At 38.7% G+C, this 24,218-nt stretch overlaps 2 protein-coding genes across 6 annotated transcripts in view; one reads left to right on the top strand and one right to left on the bottom strand.

The window, feature by feature from the left end:
* Positions 1–8,460, bottom strand: part of WDR64 (WD repeat domain 64) — a 66,829-nt gene extending 58,369 nt beyond the window's left edge. For 3 of the 5 annotated variants that reach the window (XM_053973731.1, XM_053973732.1, XM_053973728.1), the window contains exons 1-2: positions 7,892–7,976; positions 82–237 (exon numbers count right to left, since the gene is read on the bottom strand). The gene's annotated coding sequence lies outside the window, so the exon portion shown is untranslated. Of the gene's footprint in view, positions 1–81; positions 238–7,025; positions 7,083–7,891; positions 7,977–8,370 lie in introns of those variants that run through there. The other 2 variants (XM_053973730.1, XM_053973729.1) reach the window with 2 other exon arrangements.
* OPN3 (opsin 3) lies at positions 8,043–23,745 on the top strand. The gene is made up of 4 exons (XM_053973733.1): positions 8,043–8,450; positions 19,103–19,422; positions 20,343–20,594; positions 23,156–23,745. Exons 1-4 carry the CDS (start codon positions 8,099–8,101, stop codon positions 23,423–23,425), a joined length of 1,194 nt encoding a protein of 397 aa, XP_053829708.1. The 5' UTR covers positions 8,043–8,098; the 3' UTR covers positions 23,426–23,745.
* The last annotated feature ends 473 nt before the right edge of the window (positions 23,746–24,218 follow it).

Raw genomic sequence — 24,218 nt, 5'->3', positions numbered from 1 at the left:
CTTTAAAGGATATTGATGCCATGTTACTGAGCTATACCATAATAGGCAAATGGTAAATTTCAGACTATTTGCTAAACTCACTTTTCTGTAGACCACACTGATCAATTTCTTCGTATTGTTCTTTAGCTATTGATCTCCAGATCCACTTTGCTATTACTTCACCCAAGGTTGATGCCAGGTTTACCGGATAAGGCTTTCTTGAATTCCTGAGCGAGGGGTCTTAGCTCTGAGGAGATTCTGTAATTGAAAAGGAGAAATTATTTTTCATATTTCCTCGTGGCAGTGTAGAGGATTGATATCAAACAGGCATGTTTCAAGAATATTCCAGTCACTTCTTCAAAAAACCAAAACAAATAAAGGCACACACTCAGCATATCAGCTAAATGACATTTTTTAATCATATAGGGAAAGCAACTAATTAGTATTAAACAGTTACTAAAAATAATGCATGGAAATGTCGCTGCATGAAATAGCTAGTTCTTCAGGGAAAGTGGTGTCTCATGATATGCTACCTAACACAAGCAATCCAACAGCCTGGAATTCTATAATTGCAAGGGGAAGAACCCAGAAGTTTCTGGGTACTTCTGTTCTACCACAATGAGCATTTCTTTTGATTAGAATAAGGAAAAGACCTTGGCAGAGAAAAGCAGGAAATCAGAATGATGCCTGGAAAAGGGAGGGATAGCTTGAGGATACATTTTTTCTGTTCCAACAGTAATTCTCCAGGAAAATATTTCCTTTGTGTGTCAAGGTATTCAGTGGCTGGTCAGATATTATATCTTGGTCAGAGTTGTGGTATATTTTACATACTGCCTCCAGCTGAATTCTTGTTATGCAGTACTTCCTGTTGATTAATTTTTCCAGTCTCTCTCATCTAAGTTTGTACGACATCAGGTTATATTCTCATTTCTCAATTAATATCAGTGGTTAAAGGTTCATAAAGGGTATTTAGCATCTACCCTCAGAACAGAGAAGTTAAGAACAGAAATCTATGTTTTGTTCTCTTGTAAAAACCCATGTGGAAACTTCATGCTATGTAACATAATGAAAACACAAAGAAACCGCAAATGAGGAATCATTACTTTCAGTACCAGTTGATTCTTTTGTCTTCAATGTTTAAAAAACAAAACAAAACAAAACAAACAAACAAAAAAAAAAAAAAAAAAAAAAAAAAAAAAACAAACCAAAAAAAAAAAAAAAACCAAAAAAAAACCACCGTACAGTAGAATTTAAAAATAAGATGTGATGACTGAGTAGAGTGGAAAAAAAAGTAGAGAAGATAGGAATTGCATTAGAAGATAAGCAAAGTCTAAAAGAAAAATTCAATATTTAATTGATGAGTCAGGAAGTCCTTGCATTAGTAGCCCTACATTAGTAGGGCTAATGCATTAGTGGCATTAACTGAATGAAAAGCATTTCCTTCACTGTCTCTCTTACTGATAGTGTGGAAAGCACTGGATACGGAATACAATATAATTGATGTGTATTCAGAAGTTGACTCTGTCAACTCTTCTCTTCTTACCACATAATCTTATTAGTCCCAGTTATTGGAAATTCTCAGATACAAAGATAATGCTATGTCTATATGGGTGCAAAGAACAGCTGCAGCAAGTTCATTGTAGGATTGGCACCTCATTTGAAAAATCAATAATTTTCAATCTTTATCTCAATAACTGATTTATTAAAGAAATATGGATATTGCTCTAGTACTGATACCCAACTGTGACGGACAAAAACTCTCGACACAGTTTAAATTAGAAAGTGTATGCTTATTGCGACATCAGGCAGCGTGCGGGATAGCTCCCAAATGCACACCGCACCTTTCAGATGATTACAGAGTCCTTTTATCCACACAAGAATTGAATACCCAAAATACAAATACATATTCATCATTTTGATACATCCCATTCCTCACTTCGTATGCTAATCATTCCAAAAGCTATTAAGCATGCGTAGCTTGTTCCTTGAAATGGGTCGGTGGTCCCTTTCATGGGGAGGGGTCCCAAAATGAGGAAGTAAATGAAGTCTTCCTCATTCTGACCTTTCTACCTTTTCAATGCAAATATGACAAATGAACCTTGGTAGAACTCCCATTCCCTGTCTTCAATTGGTTTCAGACCAGAGGAGGCCCACAATTGTCTTATTGTTCCTAAAAGCTATTTGTCAGTTTCTATATTCCTCATTATAAACCCAGCTAACTAAACATTGTGTTGACAAGCAATCAATTATTAGTTAACTACTAACTCTTAACTTCATCAAGGCCTACTCATTTACTTTAATTAACTCCAGTAAGGCTTACCTCTAACTAAAATCTTAGGTCCTCTAAAATCTCTAAATCTCTTAGTTTATGTTTCATAACTACCATAAGTCTATGAAATGCCATGGAAATTTTAAAATTCTGACCATGTAATTTGATGGCTCATAACAAATAACCCATACCTACTGAAGAAGACAAACAGCAGAGGTAATAGATCATTTTTCCTGCCTGTACCAGGCTGCCAGTCACACTTCCTGGTGGTCTCATGCAAAAGCAAATTCCCCCCAAGTAAAATGATGGTTCAGAACAGCCTGAAGTAGATCATACAGTGGATCTAAACTGGCCTTAGTTGTCCCTAAAGAGGCTCTGGGACATAAAAGACTGTTTCTGATTTTGGTCAAGTCCAGTCATTTAAAAAGGAAAAAAAATAATCAGTCCCTGAAGATACTTTCTTTGATAAGCTTACCCATCCTTTTCTATCTCATCCTTATAAATGTCCCATTAAACCTAGATGTGTTTAAGTTGAATTAGGATAGAGATACTTCAGTTCAGACTGACTGATCTCTCTGACCAGTATGGGGCTGGGCAAGTAATAAATTTTAGCATTGTGAAAATTAAATTTCTTCTATGAAACAGTGTTTAAGGGGCCTTATCATGTTGACATTTACATTAGCTCACTCTTTTTTTCTACTGGCTCAATTTTTCACTTTTCTTTCGATATTAACACCCCACAAGCAGTATTGCACTCCTTGCTATAAAGTGCATGTGCTCCCCTCTGTCACTAACAGCAGCTGAAATGACCAAGTGATAGTTTTAAAAACTGCATTTCCTATAAACTATATATTGATTTGTATGTTGTGCTCTGGAAAATGACAACAAGGCGGTGAGCTTCTAAAAACGTACACTTTATGTTCGTCACACTAACAAGAAGCTGCAGCATAAGTATAAACTCCTATGCAAGGTTATTTCTTAAAAGAACCCAGTTTATATGACAAATGAATTTAAAAGTGTTACTCTTGCAAACACTGGTGTTGCCAGTTTTATAATGGTTATGCTATGCCAGTGTTTAGAGTTCAGCCTGCCCTATGAGCTATGTCTGTACAACCAAGGACATCAGGATGTCAGCAGGCACAAGCATATATCACCACCTCTTTTAATCTACTCTGCAGGAAGCAAGTGCCACAGAGGCATCAATATGCATCTGCCACCTGAGCACATAGCACAGTCCCACACAGGTTTCTCTAGCCAAGATGAAGCTCATCTCATCTAACTTAGGCATCTAAAAGTTAATTATTCATGTCATCTTATGTGCCAGTCAACATTGACTGGCACATAAGATGACTTGAAAAAGGGTGAGGGTGCTTCATCTTACTGGTCTTAAGTGCTTAACTTTCAAATGCATCATTTAGGTGGGATGCTCACTAGGGTGAGCTAGTACAGCTCTTTGTACACATGTCAGGTATACCAGAGATCACACATCACGGAACAGGCTGCAGCCAACTTCCAACTGCAGAACAGATGCTCTGACTGCTTGCCATCACCTCCCAGGACAGCCTGCTTGGGTCCCCTTCCCCTACTGAAAACACCCATGCTTGCTTCAGTGAACTGTGTCTGAGCCAAGCACTTCTCTCAGCCCAGAATATTCTCACAATCTTGCAACATTAACACTTTAACTGCTTTATGATTTAAAGTTCACATCTCAATATGGACTAGATTATACATGTAGGATTACAAGTACTGCAAGACAAAGCACTAGCTTTAAACTTTTGCCATTAGGGATGTGCATTTTGAGGTTTTTTTACTTAAAAAATTGCATTATCAACAAGTGTAGCTCTATATTGAAAGCCTTATTTTAATGCCAAGAGGTTGGCAACAGATGAAAGCTTTCTTCTGTCCACACTCACACTTGCCCTGTGGATATACCTGGCAGCTATAACAGAGATAGAGCGAATAATCACTCTGCTTTCATCTGCCTCTAAGGCTAAAGAATAGCAAAAACAACACGTAAGAAAAGAAAATATGCCAGGAAAACACTGTAAAAAAAACCAAAAAAGCTGAAGCTAGGTAGCCAGAGTTTTTTGGGAAGTTTTGGTTTGGTTTGGTTTTGAGCGGTGTGCATCCTGACTCTATACCATGACCTTGGAAATAATAAGCTTACAAAGTTTAAAACAGGCATGAAATCCCCAGCATTACGTGCCTCCGAGAACAAATGTATTTAATACAGACAAAAGCTTGAGTTTCCTGCTCTCTCTTTGTCAGGAAAGATGGGAAAGAGCCTGTGACTTCAAAGGTACACTAGCAAAAGACAGAGAACAGAGAAAATGAGTGAAAGCAACACATAAGTCAGTGAACATAAAATGAAATAGGTCTCTTGAATGCCTTAAAACACTCTTTTTCCACCCCACAATGTTCTCACTGCAAAAGCCCAGACATTTTAATGGTGCAGTTACATCTGGAAGTCACATTTGTGGTTTGTATTTGTCCGAGATTGAAAATCAAGATGTTTTCTATTACCATCTGTGTAGTAGTTGTCTTCTGGGCAGTTTTCCTTATCTCCTATTAATGGGCCTATCAATGTCTTGCCACATGACTCAGAGATAACTCCCTCCAGGAGCCATTTCTGTTTAACAGGTGACCAAGGACCCACCACATGACTCAGAATGACATCATCCCATTGTGAGATGCTCTGCCCAGTGGGGAGGAGCTAAGCATTCCCACCTAGATATATTCTGGGATTTTTGGGCAGAGAAGCAGCCTTTCCACAGGTTCTCAAGAGGACACAGCTGGAGTTTTCCACTGGCTTGACTACACCTTTTCTACAGGACCACTGCTCCAACAGAACCACATCTGCTACTCCAGGAGAACTGCAGCCACTCCAATTTGGACTGCTACCAACACGCTGGCCAAAGGGGTGTCAGATTGTATTATGACTTTGTCAGTGGTCTTCCTTTTGTATTATTGCATGTGTTTTGTTTCTTTTCCCTTTTCTCAATAAATTGTATTTCTGACTTGGAGTCTCTCACTGGTTTTGCTTTCAAACCAGAACAGTATTTCTACCCAAACTTAGAGAGTAGCAGTGACTTTGAAAGTTTATTTACTCTGCTTCAGCTTCTTCAGCTCCAACATGGGCTCTGGTGTGCTGAAACATTCCAAATTACTAAATACTATAACGTTTTGAAGACAGTCCCAGACATCTGCAAACTTTGTACTTGTGAATTATTAACTCCAAGGCTGGGTTTTAAGGTTTGTCTTGTGCATATGTAAGCATATGTTGGCCACCTGAAAATTTACAGCCATTTACCCATGTGAACTGTGCATAACAGACAACATATTAAAAGGACTGTTGCAGAAGAGATCTAGGAAGTCCTTGGGAGTTTCAGAGACTGTTTTTGTAGTATAGTACTGGGGACCTTCTATTTCTGCTTCTTGTTGTACATTTTTAATTCCATGAGCTCAGCTACACACGTTTAGTACTTTGATGCACTTCCAGTAAGTCACATACATACACATTTAGGGTTCTGGTCTATCCTTTCATGCAATGGTAAAAGTAAAGCTAAAACCCTTTTTGCAATAGAAAAGGAATGACTAAAGAATTATTTAGGTTATTAAAACCATAGCTGCATTGGTTCTAGAGTGGGTTAGGTAAAACAGAATCTAGACTAGAACTGGGGTCAGGGTTCTGTTTCCAGCTTTGCCTTTGACCTGATTATACAATAAAACTGCATTTATTTTTGTTGTGCCTCATATGAAAAGTGACGCTGCATGGAAGACAAATGGAACTCTGCTCATGAAGTATCCAAGACCAATTGAATAACATTAGTAATTTGACAGTATTAATAAAGTGACCTTTGCAAATAAAGCATTGGAGAGATTGCACATCTATGGATCTACATAGTTTTGCTACAAAAAAAAGCCCAAACCAGGAATTCTGACATATGTTCTTTATGAAATGCGAGTTATGGGTTATAAATTCAAAGACATCTAGAGGCAGTATTTCTGACAGGTGCTGTAGTGAAACACCTCTTAGAAATCCTAAGTGTATAATGGAATCTGCCAATGGACACTATGTTGACTGGCATTTACTAATAACTACATTACATTTTTCCCGTTCTTCTTATCACCTTTTCTTGCTTTTCATTTTGCAGGCATAAAAAGATACACAATCTAAGATTTTCCTTTAGAGGTGGAAGATAGAGATGTCTTGTTCTCAATTTGGTACAGTCATGTAATTGTTAGACTTTTAAAACACAGTGACTGTCCTAAACAAACCCATAACTGTACATTGACATAATAATTTTGCACATGGTCTGTCATGTGCAGGTAAATTTCTTTTGTGGATGGAGAAAGACAAAATTATGCCTTCCCTCAAACTGATGCTTAAGTACTGTGGTCTATTTCCAGAAATTTTGGAAGATCATGTGTTCTGTAAATACAGCTTTTATGGTAAAAAACATATAAATGATTTTGAGAAAGGAAGCTGCTCTTTCCTTTGCAGTGAGAAAAGCCCTGTTGAAGAAACAGACTGAACTAGCTTTTAAAACTAAGTTTCAATTAATTATTACATCAGTATATGAGGGATTTAAAAACATGGATCATAAATAAAGTTAACATCAGTAAGAATAGATACTTTAACAAGTGTTTAATTTTTCTGACCTATCGCTTTATTCCTACTGCCTTGCATTACAGCAGTAATTTGTCATATAAAATTTACTGTTATGAGAAGCCCATAATTTGTACATAGGTTTCTTTTGAAAGACATCAAACCAACCTCAACCATCCATATTTTCAGTCTCAGTTCACCCTTAGTCTAGACCATTTAATACCACTGTGTATGAGAAGAAAAAAACCAGCTATTTTTTGACAAGACATGTATCCATTAAAACATTAAAATTCTTTTGCTTTCACACTTGATTTTTTTTTTTAAACTAAAGTAAGAATAGATCTAAACTGAAAGTTTTCTCTGGGCCCTTAAGAAGGCTGTCACATATCAACACATATTAAAGCAAACAAACTAGGTCTTCCTGTGAGGGAAACCAATGCTTGGTCTGGCAAAGTGTTTTGGGTGTAGAACCATGGTGAGAAAAATTCCCTGTGAAACATGCCGGGGTGGGTTGGGTTTGGAGACAGGACAGCCACCCTAACACAGCTGTGGCCCAGGACAACACAATGATTAACAGCAGCTAGAGCTGTACACAGGCAGCCACCATATTCCTTGTACTACACACACCAGAGACAAAGGCATAAAATAGGCGACTTCACGGTGCAAACCGTGGTGCCTTGCTTGCGCCATGGCTGACAGAGTGCTCACTCACACCACAGGTTTGCACGGGCCATTGTGTTGTCGCGTCGCTTTGTGGTGCTCCAATTCCTAGAGCCAAGCTGAGAGCACTGCGGGAAACCTCCTGAGAAGACACTATTGCCATAATAGCAGTTTTCACTGGAAGGACATCTGGGGAAGAAGCCTAAATATCGGTTTTACCTCTTCCCGGAGCTGGCCGCAGAGCAGGTCTGCCCAGACGCGGGCCCCGTGAGGGAAGCGCTGCTCACGGCAGCCGTGGCCCAGCCAAAGCGCACAGAGGATTTTTAAGGAAGAGGAAACAACAGCCACATCCCAGCCACAACCGGGCTGCTTACCGTAGGAACAGGACCAGAAGACCTGTTTGCTTAGAAGGGGCCCTGCCGGGACCGAGCACGCCCCGGGGCAGGCGAGGGCGAAGCCACTCAAGGGCGCGCCCTCCGGGGGCGGGAAGGCAGCGGGGACTCCTCCTCCTACGCGGAGCGTTGGTGTGCGATGAGGCCGGGAGCGAGCCGGGAGGCTTAACCCTGCTCCGGCCGGGAGCTATGCCCGCGGGGAACGGCACGGGCACCTCCAGCCGCCCGGCGCCCGCGGCGCCCGAGCAGGAGGTGCCGGGCGATCGGCCGCTCTTCAGCGCCGGTACCTACGAACTGCTGGCGCTGCTGGTCGCCACCATCGGCATGCTGGGCTTGTGCAACAACTTGCTGGTACTGGTGCTCTACTACAAGTTCAAGCGGCTCCGCACGCCCACCAACCTCTTCCTCGTCAACATCAGCCTCAGCGACCTGCTGGTGTCCGTCTTCGGCGTGAGCCTTACCTTTATGTCCTGCTTGAGGAGCCGCTGGGTGTGGGACGCCGCCGGCTGCGTCTGGGACGGCTTTAGCAGCAGCCTCTTCGGTGGGTGCTGGGGCCGCGGGCGCCGCCTGTCCCTCCTTGTCCTGCTGGGTCCCTCCTCGCCAGCTTGTACCGGCGGTACCGCGCCCCGTCCCCGCTTCCCAACCGCCCCAACTGCTCCCTGCCAGCCCAGCCGCTGCATCCCCGCTGCCCCAACCGCCTCATTCCTGCCGCTCTCGCGGGGCAGTCCGGCCCGGGGGGTTCAGTCGCCGCCCTGGCGAAGGGGTTGGGGGGCGCGGGGGTAGAGCCGACGCTTTTTGGTAAAAAAAGAGCGACAGTGCTGGAGAAAACGACCCGAAGCAAAAAAAGAAATTATTCGAGAATCAGTTTTTCGACCTCCTGCTTTGCCTGTGTAAGGTGTAATAGGACATTTAGAGAAAAGAGCAGCAGCGCTGTTAGAAGAGGTCTCGAGTTAACCAAGTGATGTGCAGAATTCATGAGCATAGACCACTGCATTTTATAGGAAGTGTTGTAGTCTGTGGAGAAGGAGCATGTATAACTCTGGGTGCAGGGTCAGCAGTGTTCCACCTCTGTGGAACAGGTTGAAAACTGCTCCCCAGCAGCCTTCTCAGTGTTGCGACTTGCCTGTTTATAAAGCTACACAGTGTGTGGCAGTGCCTTGAATTTCCTTATCCATATGTGAAATTCGGGTACCATCTTTCAGTCATAACAGTGTCACGGTTGGGCTTTGGGAAACCACTGAAATTTTAGCACTGCAGAAGGAGTACTTACACTACTTCTATTTTCAAAACCTTTAAGCTCTTGACTGCTTTCCTTCCTGAAATTAATATATACCCTTTGCAGAAGTCTGCAGAAGAATAGGTAGCAGTCCAGCTATGTAAATGCAGCCTCTTAAGATGAATATTGCTTTTTCTTTACCAGTAAAGGATGCTGCAAAAGAAGAAACTCGTGTTTCTAATGGTGATAGTAAATGTTTAGCTAGCCAGTTATGAAATCTAAAGCTCATGTTAGATACTTCTTCTGGAAGAGGTGTATAAATTAGAGGTGGATCACAGTGCACCCACTGGACATTTATACACTGAAAACTGACTCTCAGATGACACAGTAACGTCTTCAATAAGCTTTGTAGCTTTCCTGCATACATAACCTTTGTTTCACATGGCTCTGTGGTCATTATGTATGTGCAAAGGTGCGTGGTTGCTCCTACTGGTTTGACTCCTGCTGCATAGTGCAGCAAAAATTTTATGTCTTGAAAGTTTTGATGGGTGCAGGATGTAGTTAATTATTTGTGCAGTGTTTGGTACCAGATAATTTCTGCAGTGCACAGACCTCAGACATTTGTGTGGCTGTTGGTATCAGGGAAAGTGCTAGAGCACCTCGATGGCATAAGGTTGTCTCCATCACTCAGCCTGTTCAAATTTTTGAGAAACTCAAGTACTTGTCTGCCAAACAGATGCTGCCAGACAACTGAATGTTAATCTTACACAGGGGATGTAAAGTACAGTTCTGTTCTTACCTTTATCTTTTATATATTATACTTATTATTTCTGATGGAGGCATTTTCCATATAGGTTCAAAAAATAAGATACATAGTTAGGGTAAAAAAACAGACTCTATTAATCTCGTACCATCTTCTGAAATAATAGAAATAGAAACAATGAGGTATATAAGTCGGCAAGGAAATTGCTTGATCACATGTGACTTTTAATTTATTTATTTTGAGGTATGCTACATAATTTGTTACTATAAATATATTTAGTGTTGATGCTTTCCTGCATTCCTCTATTTAAGAATTTTTTTTCCCAAAGAAATGTAGGCAAATTCATGCACCTTATCTAGAGAGTAGTCAGGTTAGCATCTATGGTTTGTAAAATTACATCTTCCTGTGGTTGGTCATGCTATGTTCCTCTTCCATAATGTGCTTCATCGGGAAGATTTTTTTTTTATTACTATTATTATTGGAAAAGTGTGTGTTTGTGTGTAGTTGATCATATGTAAATGATCAACTTAATGTTCAGGAATGATGCCTTAGTTTACTTTTTTCAGCTGCCATGTAAAGCAATAGAAAATATTTAACTTGGCTATCATAGTTGAATGCTAATTTGATAAAGTGATGTCTAATTTTAACCTCCACAGCATTGTTTTCACATTCTCATCTGGAAATAGGAGGATTGTTCTTTCCTGTTTTTGAAAAGTGGTTCCCTATCTGCATAGGAAAGCAGGGCCATGACAATGCTGAGGAAAAAAAAATTACAAATGATGCCCCGCAGGTAGCATCATACTCTGTTTGCCATCTGGATTATCGCTACCACGGCTTCTGTGTTCATTTTGTAACGTGTTTATGGAAAAAAATAGTAATTTTAAAGTATTTTGTTTGTTCCTGTTTGGTGATGTTTTGTTGTTGTTTTGGATTAGGTATATTGGTTGGGTTTTTTGCATGTTTTTTTGTTTTGGTTTGTTTTTTTCCTTTTTGTGTTTTCTTTTTTTTTTTTGGGCGGGGGGGATTTTTTGGTGCGTTTTTTTCCCTGATTTTTATTTGGGTGGGGTCTGTTTGTTTGTTTTTGTGGTTTTTTTTTTTTTTTTTTTTTTTTTTTTTTTTTTTTTTTGTTTTTTTTTTTTTTTTTTTTTTTTTTTTGCTTTTTTTTTTTTTTTTTTTGCCTGGTAATGGTGAAGACACTGATTTAAGATTTCATTTAGAGTAACCAGGTATTATATTTATAAATACACTTCTGTATATAGCAGCCCAAGTCATCTCTTATCTTGAGGTGATGGTGTAGGGAAAGTAATGTAATTGAAGTCTTACATGTGTATTACTTACAAGTGTTTCTGAAAATATAACACTCTCCCCAGAAACTTCTGGGAATACAAAGTACATTCGTTGATCAGAAGACATACAAAATTGACAGCTTTGAAAAGTGAAATTCTCATTAACTAAGCAGAGTACTTACAGCTTTGCAGTGTTCAATTGCTCAGGAAGCCACAATGACACAATAAAGATGTTTCTAGAATAAAGTCGGGGTAGCTCTGATACCATGGATATGGAATGTATTAAACCATAAGGATCGTGTGAAGTTACTTTAGTGGTGTGGATATGCCTTGGGGTTGGACCCAGTCTGGCTCATTTTAGATGAGATGACCAAAACCTCTTTATTTACAACTTTGTGATTTAATTCTTGGATATGATCTTGGACATTGCTATGTGAGCTTTCTGTGCCAGCCTTTCAGGCCTGAAGGCTGTTCAGTTTTACTTTCCATCCTTATGCATCTTTTTTAATCAGAAGAACAGCCCCTAAGACCCAATACGTGGTGTAAGTTGTTCTCTGCATGTATTGACTTATAAATGAGAGGTTCCCCTGATAGTAAACAAGTTTGGGACAAATGATTAAATCTGCTTTTTTTTTTTTTTTTTTTTTTTTTTTTTTTTTTTTTTTTTTTTTTTTGTTGTTGTTGTTGTTGTTGTTGTTTTGCTTTTTGTTAAATAGAATTTTCACTTTAAATTCAGAGATAATGCTCAACCAATTTTAAAAATCAGATTCTTCCTAATTTCTGTAGTTAATCAGGGATCACATTGAAGATCATGATTCAGCAGCTTTATTTTAAATTTTCAGGTGCTGTTACAAGGTTTTTCCTCATACTGTTTTGAAAGCCGAGATCAAGTTATTTCTGTGTTCCTCTTAAGGATTTCAATATTATTAAATACATAGGTGGCATTTGTGCTTAAAATAAACTGGTAGCATCTGTATTTTCAGAAACCTTCATTACAGAATAATGACAATTATTATTATTAAAATAAAGACAACTTCTTTTCCCCCTCACAGGTATGAGGGCACTCTCTATACTTCTAATAATTTTTCATTGAAGAACTGAGCATTTTCTTTGTAAGTGCTTCTCATTTTTCCAGCCAGTTGGAGGTGTGGTAAGATCCGGAACTTAGACACTGTAAGCAGATCACAGTCTGAAACTTTTAAGTTGAGAAGATGGCAGCATAACTACAGATTGTCTGTCTAGGAATAAATGTCTGGTTTTTGTGTTCCTCACAATAGTCTACTTCTGCATTATCATAACTTTGTCTTGAGACAAGCCCATGTAGGAACATCTGCTCTTGATTTGCACTGCACAGCTAAGAGACTGATGTTTGTGCTACTGCCTATGTTTTCTGTGACTTGAGAGATTTTCATTGAGCCTTTAGAAGGTGCAGAGACCTGCTTGCTACAGTGCAGAACTGATCATTTTGACTACTGAACATCTGTCCTTGTCACACAAATAAGAGTCCCTATTTTCTTTTACTCATTAGAGTCTGAGGTCAATATACAGTTTAGGTACATGTCTTCATAGCAGAGGCCACAAGAAGGGATTTTTTTCTCTACTACAAAGCCACTCCTAGCACCTCTTATATCAGTGTAGGGAAAACGACATAAATGATTACCTGACAAGTCTTAGTCTAAGCTTTCCTGACGCAGTTGTCTGTTTTAGACACTAATCCCCACTTAATTTTGTTTCATTGAATTCTAGTGTTTGTTACAGGTGGTGTATCCTGGTGATATGATAGCTGTGCATCAATTAAGTGATATATTTATATCATGGGGGTCACCTTTCTATGGAGGTGTGCAGTCAGCTCTATGCAGGCCCTACTGCATCTGCCACCCTCTCTTTATGTAAAATGCTTCTAACTCTTTCCCTGTCTGTCGTCAACCAAGCTGTAAGTAGTAGAGATCTGTGTGATCTCTTTATCTGTTTTAGCAGTACAGCTGATATATGGGAGGTGTGCTATCACTGACAGCATAGCTTTTTGATTTCTAGAGAAGACCGTATGATTTCCCATATGATTTCTAGAGAAGACCCCTGACAGCTAAACATACCCAAAAGTCTTGGTTAGCAAACATAGATAATTTCTTTCTTCAGATAAGAGGGTAATTGTGAAATACATGGTCGGGGTGTCATGATCTTTGTGTTTATCTGCTGGGCTCTTACAGATATTTAAGGGTTTTTTTTTTTTTTGAATTACAGTGACTGTCAGAACTTGATGTGCATGAGAGAAATTTGTGTACTGCTCACCCCCAGGCAGTGGGTGTCTGCTTTAATACCTTCTGTACATTGAAATAGGCCCTGAGGGTTTTGAGGTAAGCTAGTCTTATCACGTGGAGCATACACACATAACCCCTCAAGCATAAATCACTTCTGCTAAAAGTAATGTTAGCTAAACCATTGGCCAGTACTGGTGTTCTAACACCTTCTAAGTTTAAATGTGCAATGGAAGAAAGGAGTGGAAAAACTGGTTAATAACAGGAATGATCTTGAGGAACAGGCACCAAAACTCTTTATCTGAGGCAGTCTCTTGATAGAAGATTGTGTAGTCAGGGTGTACTCTGGGGTAGGCTTTGTGTCATAAAACCTTGTTTGCAAGTGAAAGGCTACTGTTACTGAAATGTGATTAGAGACCTCGGGCTTCCCTAACTGCAAGCTGTTTTTGTAAGGGTAAACAAACACTGCCAGCTTTTAATGTCAAATTAATTTAAAGTATTATGTCCCTTCCGGACAACTTACCATTGGTATGCAGCAGCTAGATCTCAATGAGCTACTAAATCAAGGTTGATATCTGGGTGTATACTCCATTCCAGTAATGTGAACTAGAGGATGGGAAAAACTGTAAGAATTTTACAGACTCTACTCTTCTGTGAAAAGCTACTGTGTGTACAGCTGAGGTTCTTTTATTTGTTTCAAGGTAAGGCTATACCACCACACCCACCAAATACTGAAGTAAGGATTAATTGCTTGAGAGTGTCTTGTGGACCTGGCTTCAGTTGCAGCCTGTTCATCTAAGACTCTTCCCTGCACAGTGACAGCGATGTCCTGCGCCACTCTCTTGCATTACTCATGTATGTTATATGCATTAATTTAATCTCACTAAAAGCATTTTCAATTGTTACTCAGCAGATAGTTTTAGGAACTTGTGTTACAAATAGCTGGAGGCTCAAATCAGCATGCTTTCAGCTTTAGTTTTTTTTTTTTTCCCCCAGACTAAGTTAATCACTTGGAATATTGAATCTGGAAGAGGTGATTTATTTCACCGTAATTTTATAGGACAGCTACATATAAAATATATTTGATGTATGTTATGTCTAAGAGAAGTGATTTTTCACCTACCTAGATTTGAATGCAGATGTTGAAATTACGTGTAAAATTAGAAGTGATACATAGCTGGTGCCTAAATTGTATTGTAATGCCTAATTGCTGAATTCAGATAGACAAGTTATATATTTTGTAGGACAAAACTAGAGAGTGCAACAACACCTTTTCTTGCCATGGACAGGAAATTGCTTCTACTCAATTGCTGTTGTCTAGCCTTTCAGATGTGGAAGGGGAGAGGAGGGATTGCAGAAGGATGGCTTTCTTCTGTGATTAGGCATGCAAAATAGTCATTCAGCACTTGAATGTAGGGCAAGGATTAATTGATATACAAAATAATATGCCTTTTTGTCATAGTTGAGATGGACATTATACAAAGCAACACACTCCATTTTCAGAAGGCTTCAAACTTTATTGTAGCATGCATGCTTTTTTTTTATACATTCTTACAAAACTCGTAAGTTTACACTTTACTCATTGGTCACAAAGGACAAACAAAGTGCTTATTGGAATAGACAGTTGCAGGTTTCTCTTATTTATCCTTCTTTCTTTCTTGGTTTTTATGACAATGACCTTGGTAGAAAATCCTTTCAGGGGTAAGCATGGATCCTCTTATCAAACTTCTCTCTGGCTCACAGAAGTCGCTGTAAAACCTCTTCCACACCCTTTGACAGAAGCCATGGTCTGTCTCAGAAATTAATTTTACTTGCTGCAGTTGCTCTGTAGAGATGGTCAGACTATGGGAATATTTGTTATCACCTCTGACCAAATTATAGGCCATGCTTGGGGCAGGGACTCAATATGAAAATAAGGTGTATCTTGTTTGGAGAGGGCAGAAGCTGTTGTGATTGTTCAAACTCATTGAAAGTAACACTTCAGTTATGAAGGCACTGCAATATGTTTCTTCTAATTAAGGATATAAAGTCAGAATATACACATTGTATGGTATAATGCAGTACAGCTTAGCTGTGTTTTGCAGTCTTCTCTGTAATGACCTACACTATGCAGATTGAAGTATTTAATGATGTATCCATAACTGTCTCCTGGAAAAGCCCAGAATACAGAAGAGATAATTAGCACATATGATACATAATAAAATCTACACTGAATGCAGTATTTCAGTAGGAAAACAATACAAAATGGCAAAAATGAGAATTTTCTTCATAAACATGCAAATAACAAAAAGTAGCTTGTCGCTGCTCCCTGATTCTGTGTGGCTGGCTGCTGGAGAAGAAGAGGAGTTGCAACATAGAAATTGCAAACTAGTGCCTTAAACAAGAAGACACTTCAGTTTTGCTACATTTATCTGCAGCTTCAATGGGAATGACCCCATTTGTGCTAGGGTAATTGCCCAGGCTTAAATCAGAGCTAAAACTAGTGGCAGTTCCTAAACACAAAGAGTGTTTATGTTTATAATCAGCATATACAGACAGCGGTATTATCTGAAATGGAAATCTTATATCAGACATGCAGTCTCTGTAAACACTGGACAGTAAAGTCTTTCTGAAAGAGTTAGAAACTCTTAGAGTAGAAATTGCTGGTAGAGTAAATAAACTCTCAGAATCTTGGGTCTTAGCCTTGATCAAAATATGTAGATCTCCAGTACCTCAAGAAGAATAACAGAATTTGTTTCAGATAAAAGGTAGAAATTGGTTTGAAATGTGTATTTTTGCTAAGAGGAGGCTAATAGCCAAACAATAACCATAATGGCTTTCTGTAATAGATTTGGTTTTTTAATCAGCATGCACTTCATCCTATTAAAATATGCAACTCAGGCTAATTTCCAGAAGAGCTCCTGTGGAGGAGTGGGGGCAGGGAGGAAAGTAAAATTCAGTGCTTTCCTTTGCACTAGACTACAGAAACTGAATGAAACATAGAAAATGGAGCCATAGGCATGCATAAATCATACACATCTTGTGCTGCATTTCCTACCTCAGTATCTGTGTGCTAACAGACACTCCTTGAATACCAACAGAACAGGGATTTGCATTTTGGTGCATACTATCCAACAGGCTGTCCAAGGTCCCATTTACAGTTCAGGGAGGAAAATTCAAGTATGTCTTTGAAGAGCAGTGGTTTTATACTGAAAGGGGCTTGATAGAACATTTTTCAAATGTCCACATACTGATTTTTAGAGATACTGAGCATTCAATGACTTCCTTGAGAATGTCAAGGACTTAGGAATTTACTGCTTGTGAACATCCGAACTTTCAGCCAAGCATGTGTGCTTTTGATTACTATATCATGGCTAGAATTCAGCACTCATAAAAGGGATGGGGAAGTATTAAGACCACACAGGGACATTAGTCATTGAATACCCTTCAATGGTGGTAAGGAGCAAAAGGTTAATTTAGGTATTCTGACTCATCATCCTGAGGAGCTGTTCTTTTTCTCCACTGATCAGACAAAGCTGCAGTGCACTATATAATCAAACAGAGCCTTTAATTGAGTGATGTGATTTTTCTCCATAAACATGTCTGTGGATGACTATCATGACTGTCAGGTAAACTTTTGTAATTCCTAATCTTTGGGTAAGAGAAATGGAAGGGGAACTTGTTGCCTTACCTTGTGTTCAAGAAGTAGACTGCATTTGATTGAATAAAGCACTTACCTGAGCCAGCCTAAGTGTAGAATAGTACCTATGAAATCCTGTAGTTATTTTCTAATGCCTACTAATATTTTGCTTAGGTACATATTGTGCAATGTATTTTCTGCATGTTAGGTCACAAAAAAAGGCATGAAGGACTTTTCAGCTTTTCAACTTCATTTTAAAAAAGCCCGAAAAAACCCAACAACAAACCCAGCCTTAGGTCTTTGGAAACCTTCTTGTCCATATTTGCTAGTCCAATTTCAAGCTTTGAAAGTGAAATTCTACAGCAATATTTATACAAGGAAAAAACCCCTACAAAACTAAATGTGAAGGGTTACTGCATGGCCAACAATGTCTACATCTTTTTGTGATGAAGGTTTAAAGATAACTAGAAAAAAAGCACATTAAAAATTTATTTCATTTTAAAGAGATCTATGAAAGAGTGTGGCACATTTTCTATTAGAGTGGAAATCCTTTTAATCAAGAAAGATTTCTAAGCTCATCTCTTATAAAAAGGGAATAGTTTAATAGCTACAGCATAAAGTAACTTTCTTAGAATCCTAAAGGATATCCTACTGTGAGATACTTGGTTAATAATAAACTGCTTTTGCTGTTGAATACCTTTACAGATAGGCTATGTATTGCTCTAGATTTTGTTATTCTTAGTTGCCTTCCTAAAATCCATGTTGCTGGTCCTTCTGTGCTGTTGTTAATTTATCTTCCAGAAATGTTTATCATTTTCCAAAGTGAGATCAGGTTCTTGCTGAGTATAAAATGGTTCTCTCTTTGGTAGTGAAATCTGCACAATTAACCTTCTTAGAGCTTATGGCATATATGAATGTACTTGGAGAAATTAAGTACTGTGCATATGCCTGAAAAAATACTTGTGCTTTGTATTAGATAAAATCTATACAGATTTAGACACAGATATATGTATAATCTCACAGAATGCTGTGAAATACACCCTTTTGTTGTTTAAGAGCCTATGTTTATGAACTTGATGACTGAATCATAACAGATTTCAGATGTCTGGCAGTTGCCTGATGGGCAATTTGGTTTTTGATCATCAAGTGTTAACAGACCATTGAAGTAGAAATCCTTATATTCTAATCAAGACAGAAATGCCTTGGCTTCATGAAATTTTAAAAGTGTCTGGATAGGGTAATACTGAGAGCTGAAGATAACGTGTGATTTCTGTCATAACATGTTAATAATTGTGTACTGGATTTGAGGTGGACAGAAAAGGAAAATCGTGCATAAATAAACAAGGACTGATATTTTTATGAAAGCAGCAAGATAGGAAAGGACACTCAAAATAACTGAATGTCTTTCAGATGGGACACTTTCAGCAATGTAATGCTTTGCCTTCCTGGTTCTTCTTGGAATGCAAACACTTCCAGGATATCTTGAAATAAATTGGAATTTGTTCACAGTAAAGGTGCACATCTATGCTTTCAGTTGCTGAAGGCTTTCTTTAATTTCGGTCTCAGCTCTCAATTCACTAAGTTTTGAAAAGATTTTTTATTGCTGATTATCTCTGTTTTATATGATAGCTTTTTCTTTTAAAAAGCCTAAACAGCCAAAGGAAACCACAAACCCCAAAAGAACACATAACAACAAGAAATCCTACAACAACTACCAGCAGGAAAACCCCCAAACCTTGGACCATGATACCTCACTGAATGAAGTAATGTTTAGGAAGAGGTATTGGCTTAGTCTCTTCTTTCCTTGTCCTACTTCTCAGCCATTGTACATCCTGGACCAGATGTCAGTGTCCTACTCTGAGTAGTTTGAAGTTGGTGATTCTGTTTGGCTTAGTAGGTAGTGAGCAATGCACAAAAAATCTTAGTGGTATTAGATTCATAATGCAATCTAGGTAATTTTGAGTTAACCTGCTAGCAAAGGAAACATTTATCAAGAGGAGTGCAGTCCAGTTTACAGTATTTGTGAATAATTTAATTGATTTTTTTTTTTTCAGGAATTGTTTCAATTATGACTCTCACTGCGCTTGCCTATGAACGCTACATTCGGGTGGTCCATGCAAAAGTGATTGACTTCTCTTGGTCTTGGCGCGCTATCACGTACATCTGGCTGTACTCACTGGCCTGGACTGGAGCACCTCTTTTGGGCTGGAACAGATACACACTGGAAATTCATGGATTAGGTTGCTCAGTGGACTGGAAGTCAAAAGACCCCAATGATACCTCGTTTGTGCTCCTTTTTTTCCTTGGCTGCCTAGTAGCACCTGTTGGGATCATGGCCTATTGCTATGGCCATATTCTGCATGCAGTAAGAATGGTAAGTTAGTTCAAATAAGACTTCCCTTAAAGTAATGTTATCAATGAAAAATGTTGAAGATGTATATTAAGATTGGCTCCAAGCCAAATTTGCACTCTCACTTCCCTTTTAAACTTTTGAATGTTTGTTGATGAATGTTCATCTATGTCAGGTAGCACTAGATAGGTTGTAGGATTGGGAGAGAACCAGTCTAGAGCTACCGAGGTCTATTTGTTGTGTGGTTTTACTGGGAGGAAGTAAATGGGAATGGCTTATGCTTACTAATCCACATCAGATCCTCACCTGAAAATTCAGTCCAAATCCTTAGTATGAGAAATGGACCCACTCAAGTTTATGGTCAACAGTATTGGCAGAATGGATAATTTGTGGAGTATGTTCATGTTCATGTCCTATGTTTTCCTTATTTTATGACTTAGGTAACATGGGGACCTGCTGTCTAGTGTTCTGCTTTAGAGATTTCATGATTGTAGGGTAACATACTATGTGACAAAGCAGTACAGAGAAATCTATGAATTTTTTTTTCTCTAAAGATTTTTTCCATGTATCTACAGGACTGTCTAACAAGTCAGACAAAGGACCACTAATGTAAACTGAATTTGCTTATGCAATAGCTGAGGGCAAGTTATTTTTCTAAAGTACTTATAACTGCAGCATGCTTTGTTACATCTCTGGATTTGTTGCTTTCTAGTAGATCAGCTATTCTATTTTTTCTCAGCTTGTATTTTTACACTTAAGGTAGGGGATAAAATCTAAGAAACATGATGCAAGCTTCCAGAAGAATTGTGGTTTAAAAGATAAGGTGTATGGTGTTTGTGCCTTAAACTAAGAGAGTGAGTCAGTTACTTACAAATAAATGTAAAACTATTCAGGTTCAAGTAAAACATAAAGCTATTTTATTTTATGATTTTTTTTCTCTACAGCTTCGTTGTGTAGAAGATTTCCAGACAGTTCAAGTGATCAAACTTCTAAGATATGAAAAGAAGGTGGCTAAAATGTGTTTCTTGATGATCTCCACGTTCCTTATTTGTTGGATGCCCTATGCAGTGGTCTCCCTCTTGATAACATATGGCTACAGCAACCTTGTAACTCCAACAGTAGCTATCATCCCATCTTTCTTTGCCAAGTCAAGTACTGCTTATAATCCAGTTATCTATATCTTCATGAGTAGAAAGGTAGGTACACTATAGGTTTTCTTGTTTGAATTATTAGTAGCCAGTATCACACTTGTGAAGTGTAGGTTTGATATGCTTTAATCTGAAAAAAAATTTAAAATTTCAACAGCTAGGATAAATGGTAACAATCTAGAAGAAATAAAATCCCTGATTGCTTAAATCCCTGGTGCTTAAATACCACCAGATCATAAATTTAATTTGCTTATATGTGAATTCAAACATTTAACTCACAAAAGGGACAGAAAAGTGTCAGAATTTAAATTTCTAGTTTTGACAGTTTATCTGTGAAATGGATTGCTACTAGAAGACCTCATCTGAATCACTCCCTTACCACAGCAGAATTCCATCAGAGGAAGTTTAGAATAATCCATGTCTATTTTTTAAGAATAAAAACACTTGCCTCTGACTTCTGTGTTATAGCAACACAAGGACTGATACTGGAAGTGTACCATGCATATTCTGAAACTTCTGAAATCAAGATTGTATAAAGATATCTGAAGTTTAATAGAATCCCTTGACGAAGGGTAAAAACCCATGAGTGATTGCTGGAGGGGTTTTCCTGAGTTTTCCTTACCTTTAAACCCATTATAGAGATGGAATTTTCTGTGATTTCCTACACTGGCTTGCAGTTGCCAGGCAGCAGCCTGGGCCAGCCAGCAGCCTGTGGGGATGAGGAGGCCAAGTCAGTGGGTCCGATCAGCCACGCGGGCAGCCAAGCAGAGGCTGAGTGCAGCTCAGGTCAGGACCCAGGGCAAGGGGGAGCTTAAATGCTTTCCTGAGTAAAAGCAAGAGGCTTCCAATGTGGCATCTTGTTCTTCCCCCACAGCTCATTTCACAGCAGGCTGATCCACAGTTACACAATATCAGAGTTATCCTGGATATTGGAAGCTAACAACAGTCACGTTCAAAAAGGCTTTTTCAACAGAGTGACTTTTTAAATACACTGGCACTGACTCTGTACCTAGTTGTGAGGCTGAGAATCTTTTCTGAAAAACATTTTGTGGGTTCTGATACCCAGCAGCAAATCAAACTTGTACCAGGTATAATGCCAGTGAAGACACAGCCAGGATAAGTATCAACCATCTGAACACGCTAATTGGAGATGCATTGTGAAGTTTTTTCTCTTGCCCCTGATTCCAGATTAGGACCAAAATTATAGTATTTTTGCTTAATGTTTTTTGATTATTTTACCCTCAAAAGGAATCCTAAAACAAGTTCTCTATAATAGCCTTCCTTTATCTGAACTCATTCTGATATCCTTGTACAGTCTAACTTCTTTGCTGCTCTGAGGTAGACCATTACCTCTGAAGTTGTCAAGGCTTTCCCATTACCATTCTTTCTCTGAGATTATCCTTCTATGAGATCTTGTAATTAGCTAGGTTCCTTTCCCAACAGGACAGACCTATTGCCTTCTCCGTGTCAGAGTAGGATTAATTTTCCACAACAAAACCTTGTTCTAGCTTGGCATGTCAGATTACTTCTTGCATGATATCTGGGAAAACAGAGGCACTGGCCATGCAGGATAATACAGAGTAATCCTTAACACAGCTAAAAGGAAGGCTGTTAAAAAGAGATGTCCTACCCCCTTTTCAGAGAAAAGATGCACCTGCTCCCAGATGTTTTTGTGTTTGGGATTTTTGTTCTTTTTGTTTTGTGGTTTTTTGGTATTTTGGTTGGTTGATTGAAGTCTTCTTCATACATTTCAGGAAATTATTGTTACAGGTTATTAAGCAAAGGGGAAGTTGCCCTCTTATTTCTTGTAGAACCAGGGTTCTTCCCCAAAGGATCATGTTTGAACTTTAAATGTGTGCAGACATGGAGCTACTGAATGAATGCATCTTTAACTCTCATACCTGGATCTTTGTTTTATTAAAGGGGAGACCATAACTAGAGAATTAATACAGTGCTACTACTCAAATTTCCATTCTGTGTGCTGGTGTGAGCTTTCACTGAATACCTCACATTATTTAGACACACAGTAGAACAGACTTCCTGTGTCACAGGTAGCTGCTGGTTATCTAAAAGACTTCTGTTCCATCCATATTCAATGGGAACACTTGACTTCTGTGTTACTAACCATTGAAATTTCATTTTACATCTATGACGTTAAATGCTTTTATTAAAATTCCAGACCCTGGAGTTACTTAAAAGGAAGAAAACATGCCTTTGTATCCCCTTCCTCCCCTTGTTCCTGCCCTCCGTATCCTCCTGTGAAGTGTTTGTGAGAATATTCTTTCCCTGTTGGATCTAATGTGTGATTTTTGCATATGGAAACAAAACCTGTAGCACACTTTGGAACCTAGTCCTCTTGTCTTTCGCTTGTAGCTGGTAAAATATTCAGTTGCATTTCAGTGCCCTCTGTTGGCTTAGTGATCCTGTTCAGATGTAGAGAAAAAAAGTACCCACTACAAAGGCAGCATGTTTTGTTACTGAAACTAACTCAGAAGATATGCAGAAGTCTCTTATTTTGAGTCATTTACTGTACTGTGCCCTCCAGTTGCTTGTAGGTGACAGTGAATGTTTAGGAAGCTGAACATAATTCTGTTTATTCTCTCTTGCAGTTTCGACGCTGCCTTTTGCAACTCCTGTGCTTTCGCCTGATGAGGTTCCAGAGGACAATGAAAGAGACACCAGCAACAGGGAGTGACAAACCAATACGACCCATAGTTATGTCTCAGAAAGCAGGGGACAGGCCAAAGAAGAAAGTGACTTTCAGCTCTTCATCTGTCATTTTTATTATCACCAGTGATGACACTGAGCAAATAGATGACAGCAGTAAACACAATGAGACAAAAGTAAATGCCATCCAAGTAAAGCCATTGCAGGGATGAGCTGAAGAGACATGAGAATTGGAATTTCAGCCACTAGACTGTTGAGGCTGGAGACTTGTTTCAGTGGCAGTGTCTGGGGGCTGCCAAAGGAAACCACATTCTTAAGCTGTGAAATACTGAAGGGATTCAGCCTCAGAAGCTCTCCAAGTAGTTCATTTTTGGTCACGGTATGGAAATCTCTGCTAAAATTGTTGATGGATGTCATTACTCGGAATTTCCTTAAAGCATATTTTAGGATTGCCATTCAGAACTTTTGGTATTTTAATGTTTTGTGTATATTGAGCCTTCAGTGAATAATTAAATGGATCTTATTTATATAATTTTGTTCTCAGAGAAATATTTTTTCCCCACCAACAAGAATGTGATCTGATATTGTAGCTTGTTGGATACAGCTTGAAGGGAAGTAGTAAGACCTGAGAAGACAATAGTATTTCAGTGTTTCAGTTGGCCTTTCTAAAGATCAAGTAGAGCATTTGTAAAGAGAAATTACCCACTGTTCAGATTTATGAAAGTAAAATTTGAGTAATTAACAGTAAGTGTGTGATTCTTTATTAGTTGATAAAGAATTTACCACATATTTACCACACTGACAATCATGTAACAATATATGAAAACTGAACACTAGAGGTTGTGGTAAATTTCTTATTATAGGTGCTCTGTTTGAAGTGCATTGAAATGAGCTGAAACTTCATGACATGATTTTCATTGAAATAGCGAGATTTCCTTTCATGAAAGGAAATGAAACAAAAAATCAACAAATGAAGTTAAGGGAGAAGACAAAGAAAGGAAATAT

This window comes from Vidua macroura, chromosome 3, assembly GCF_024509145.1.
Source record: "Vidua macroura isolate BioBank_ID:100142 chromosome 3, ASM2450914v1, whole genome shotgun sequence".
Taxonomy (NCBI): domain Eukaryota; kingdom Metazoa; phylum Chordata; class Aves; order Passeriformes; family Viduidae; genus Vidua; species Vidua macroura.
This window is presented reverse-complemented; position numbering and strand designations above follow the sequence as displayed.

What these genes read in the sequence shown, in the direction of transcription:
- OPN3 (XM_053973733.1), top strand. Translation starts at nt 8,099, where the DNA reads ATGCCCGCGGGGAACGGCACGGGCACCTCCAGCCGCCCGGCGCCCGCG. An exon ending in CTTTAGCAGCAGCCTCTTCG is followed by an intron (nt 8,451 to 19,102) that starts GTGGGTGCTGGG and finishes TTTTTTTTTCAG; the next exon opens with GAATTGTTTCAATTATGACT. An exon ending in ATATCTTCATGAGTAGAAAG is followed by an intron (nt 20,595 to 23,155) that starts GTAGGTACACTA and finishes TCTCTCTTGCAG; the next exon opens with TTTCGACGCTGCCTTTTGCA.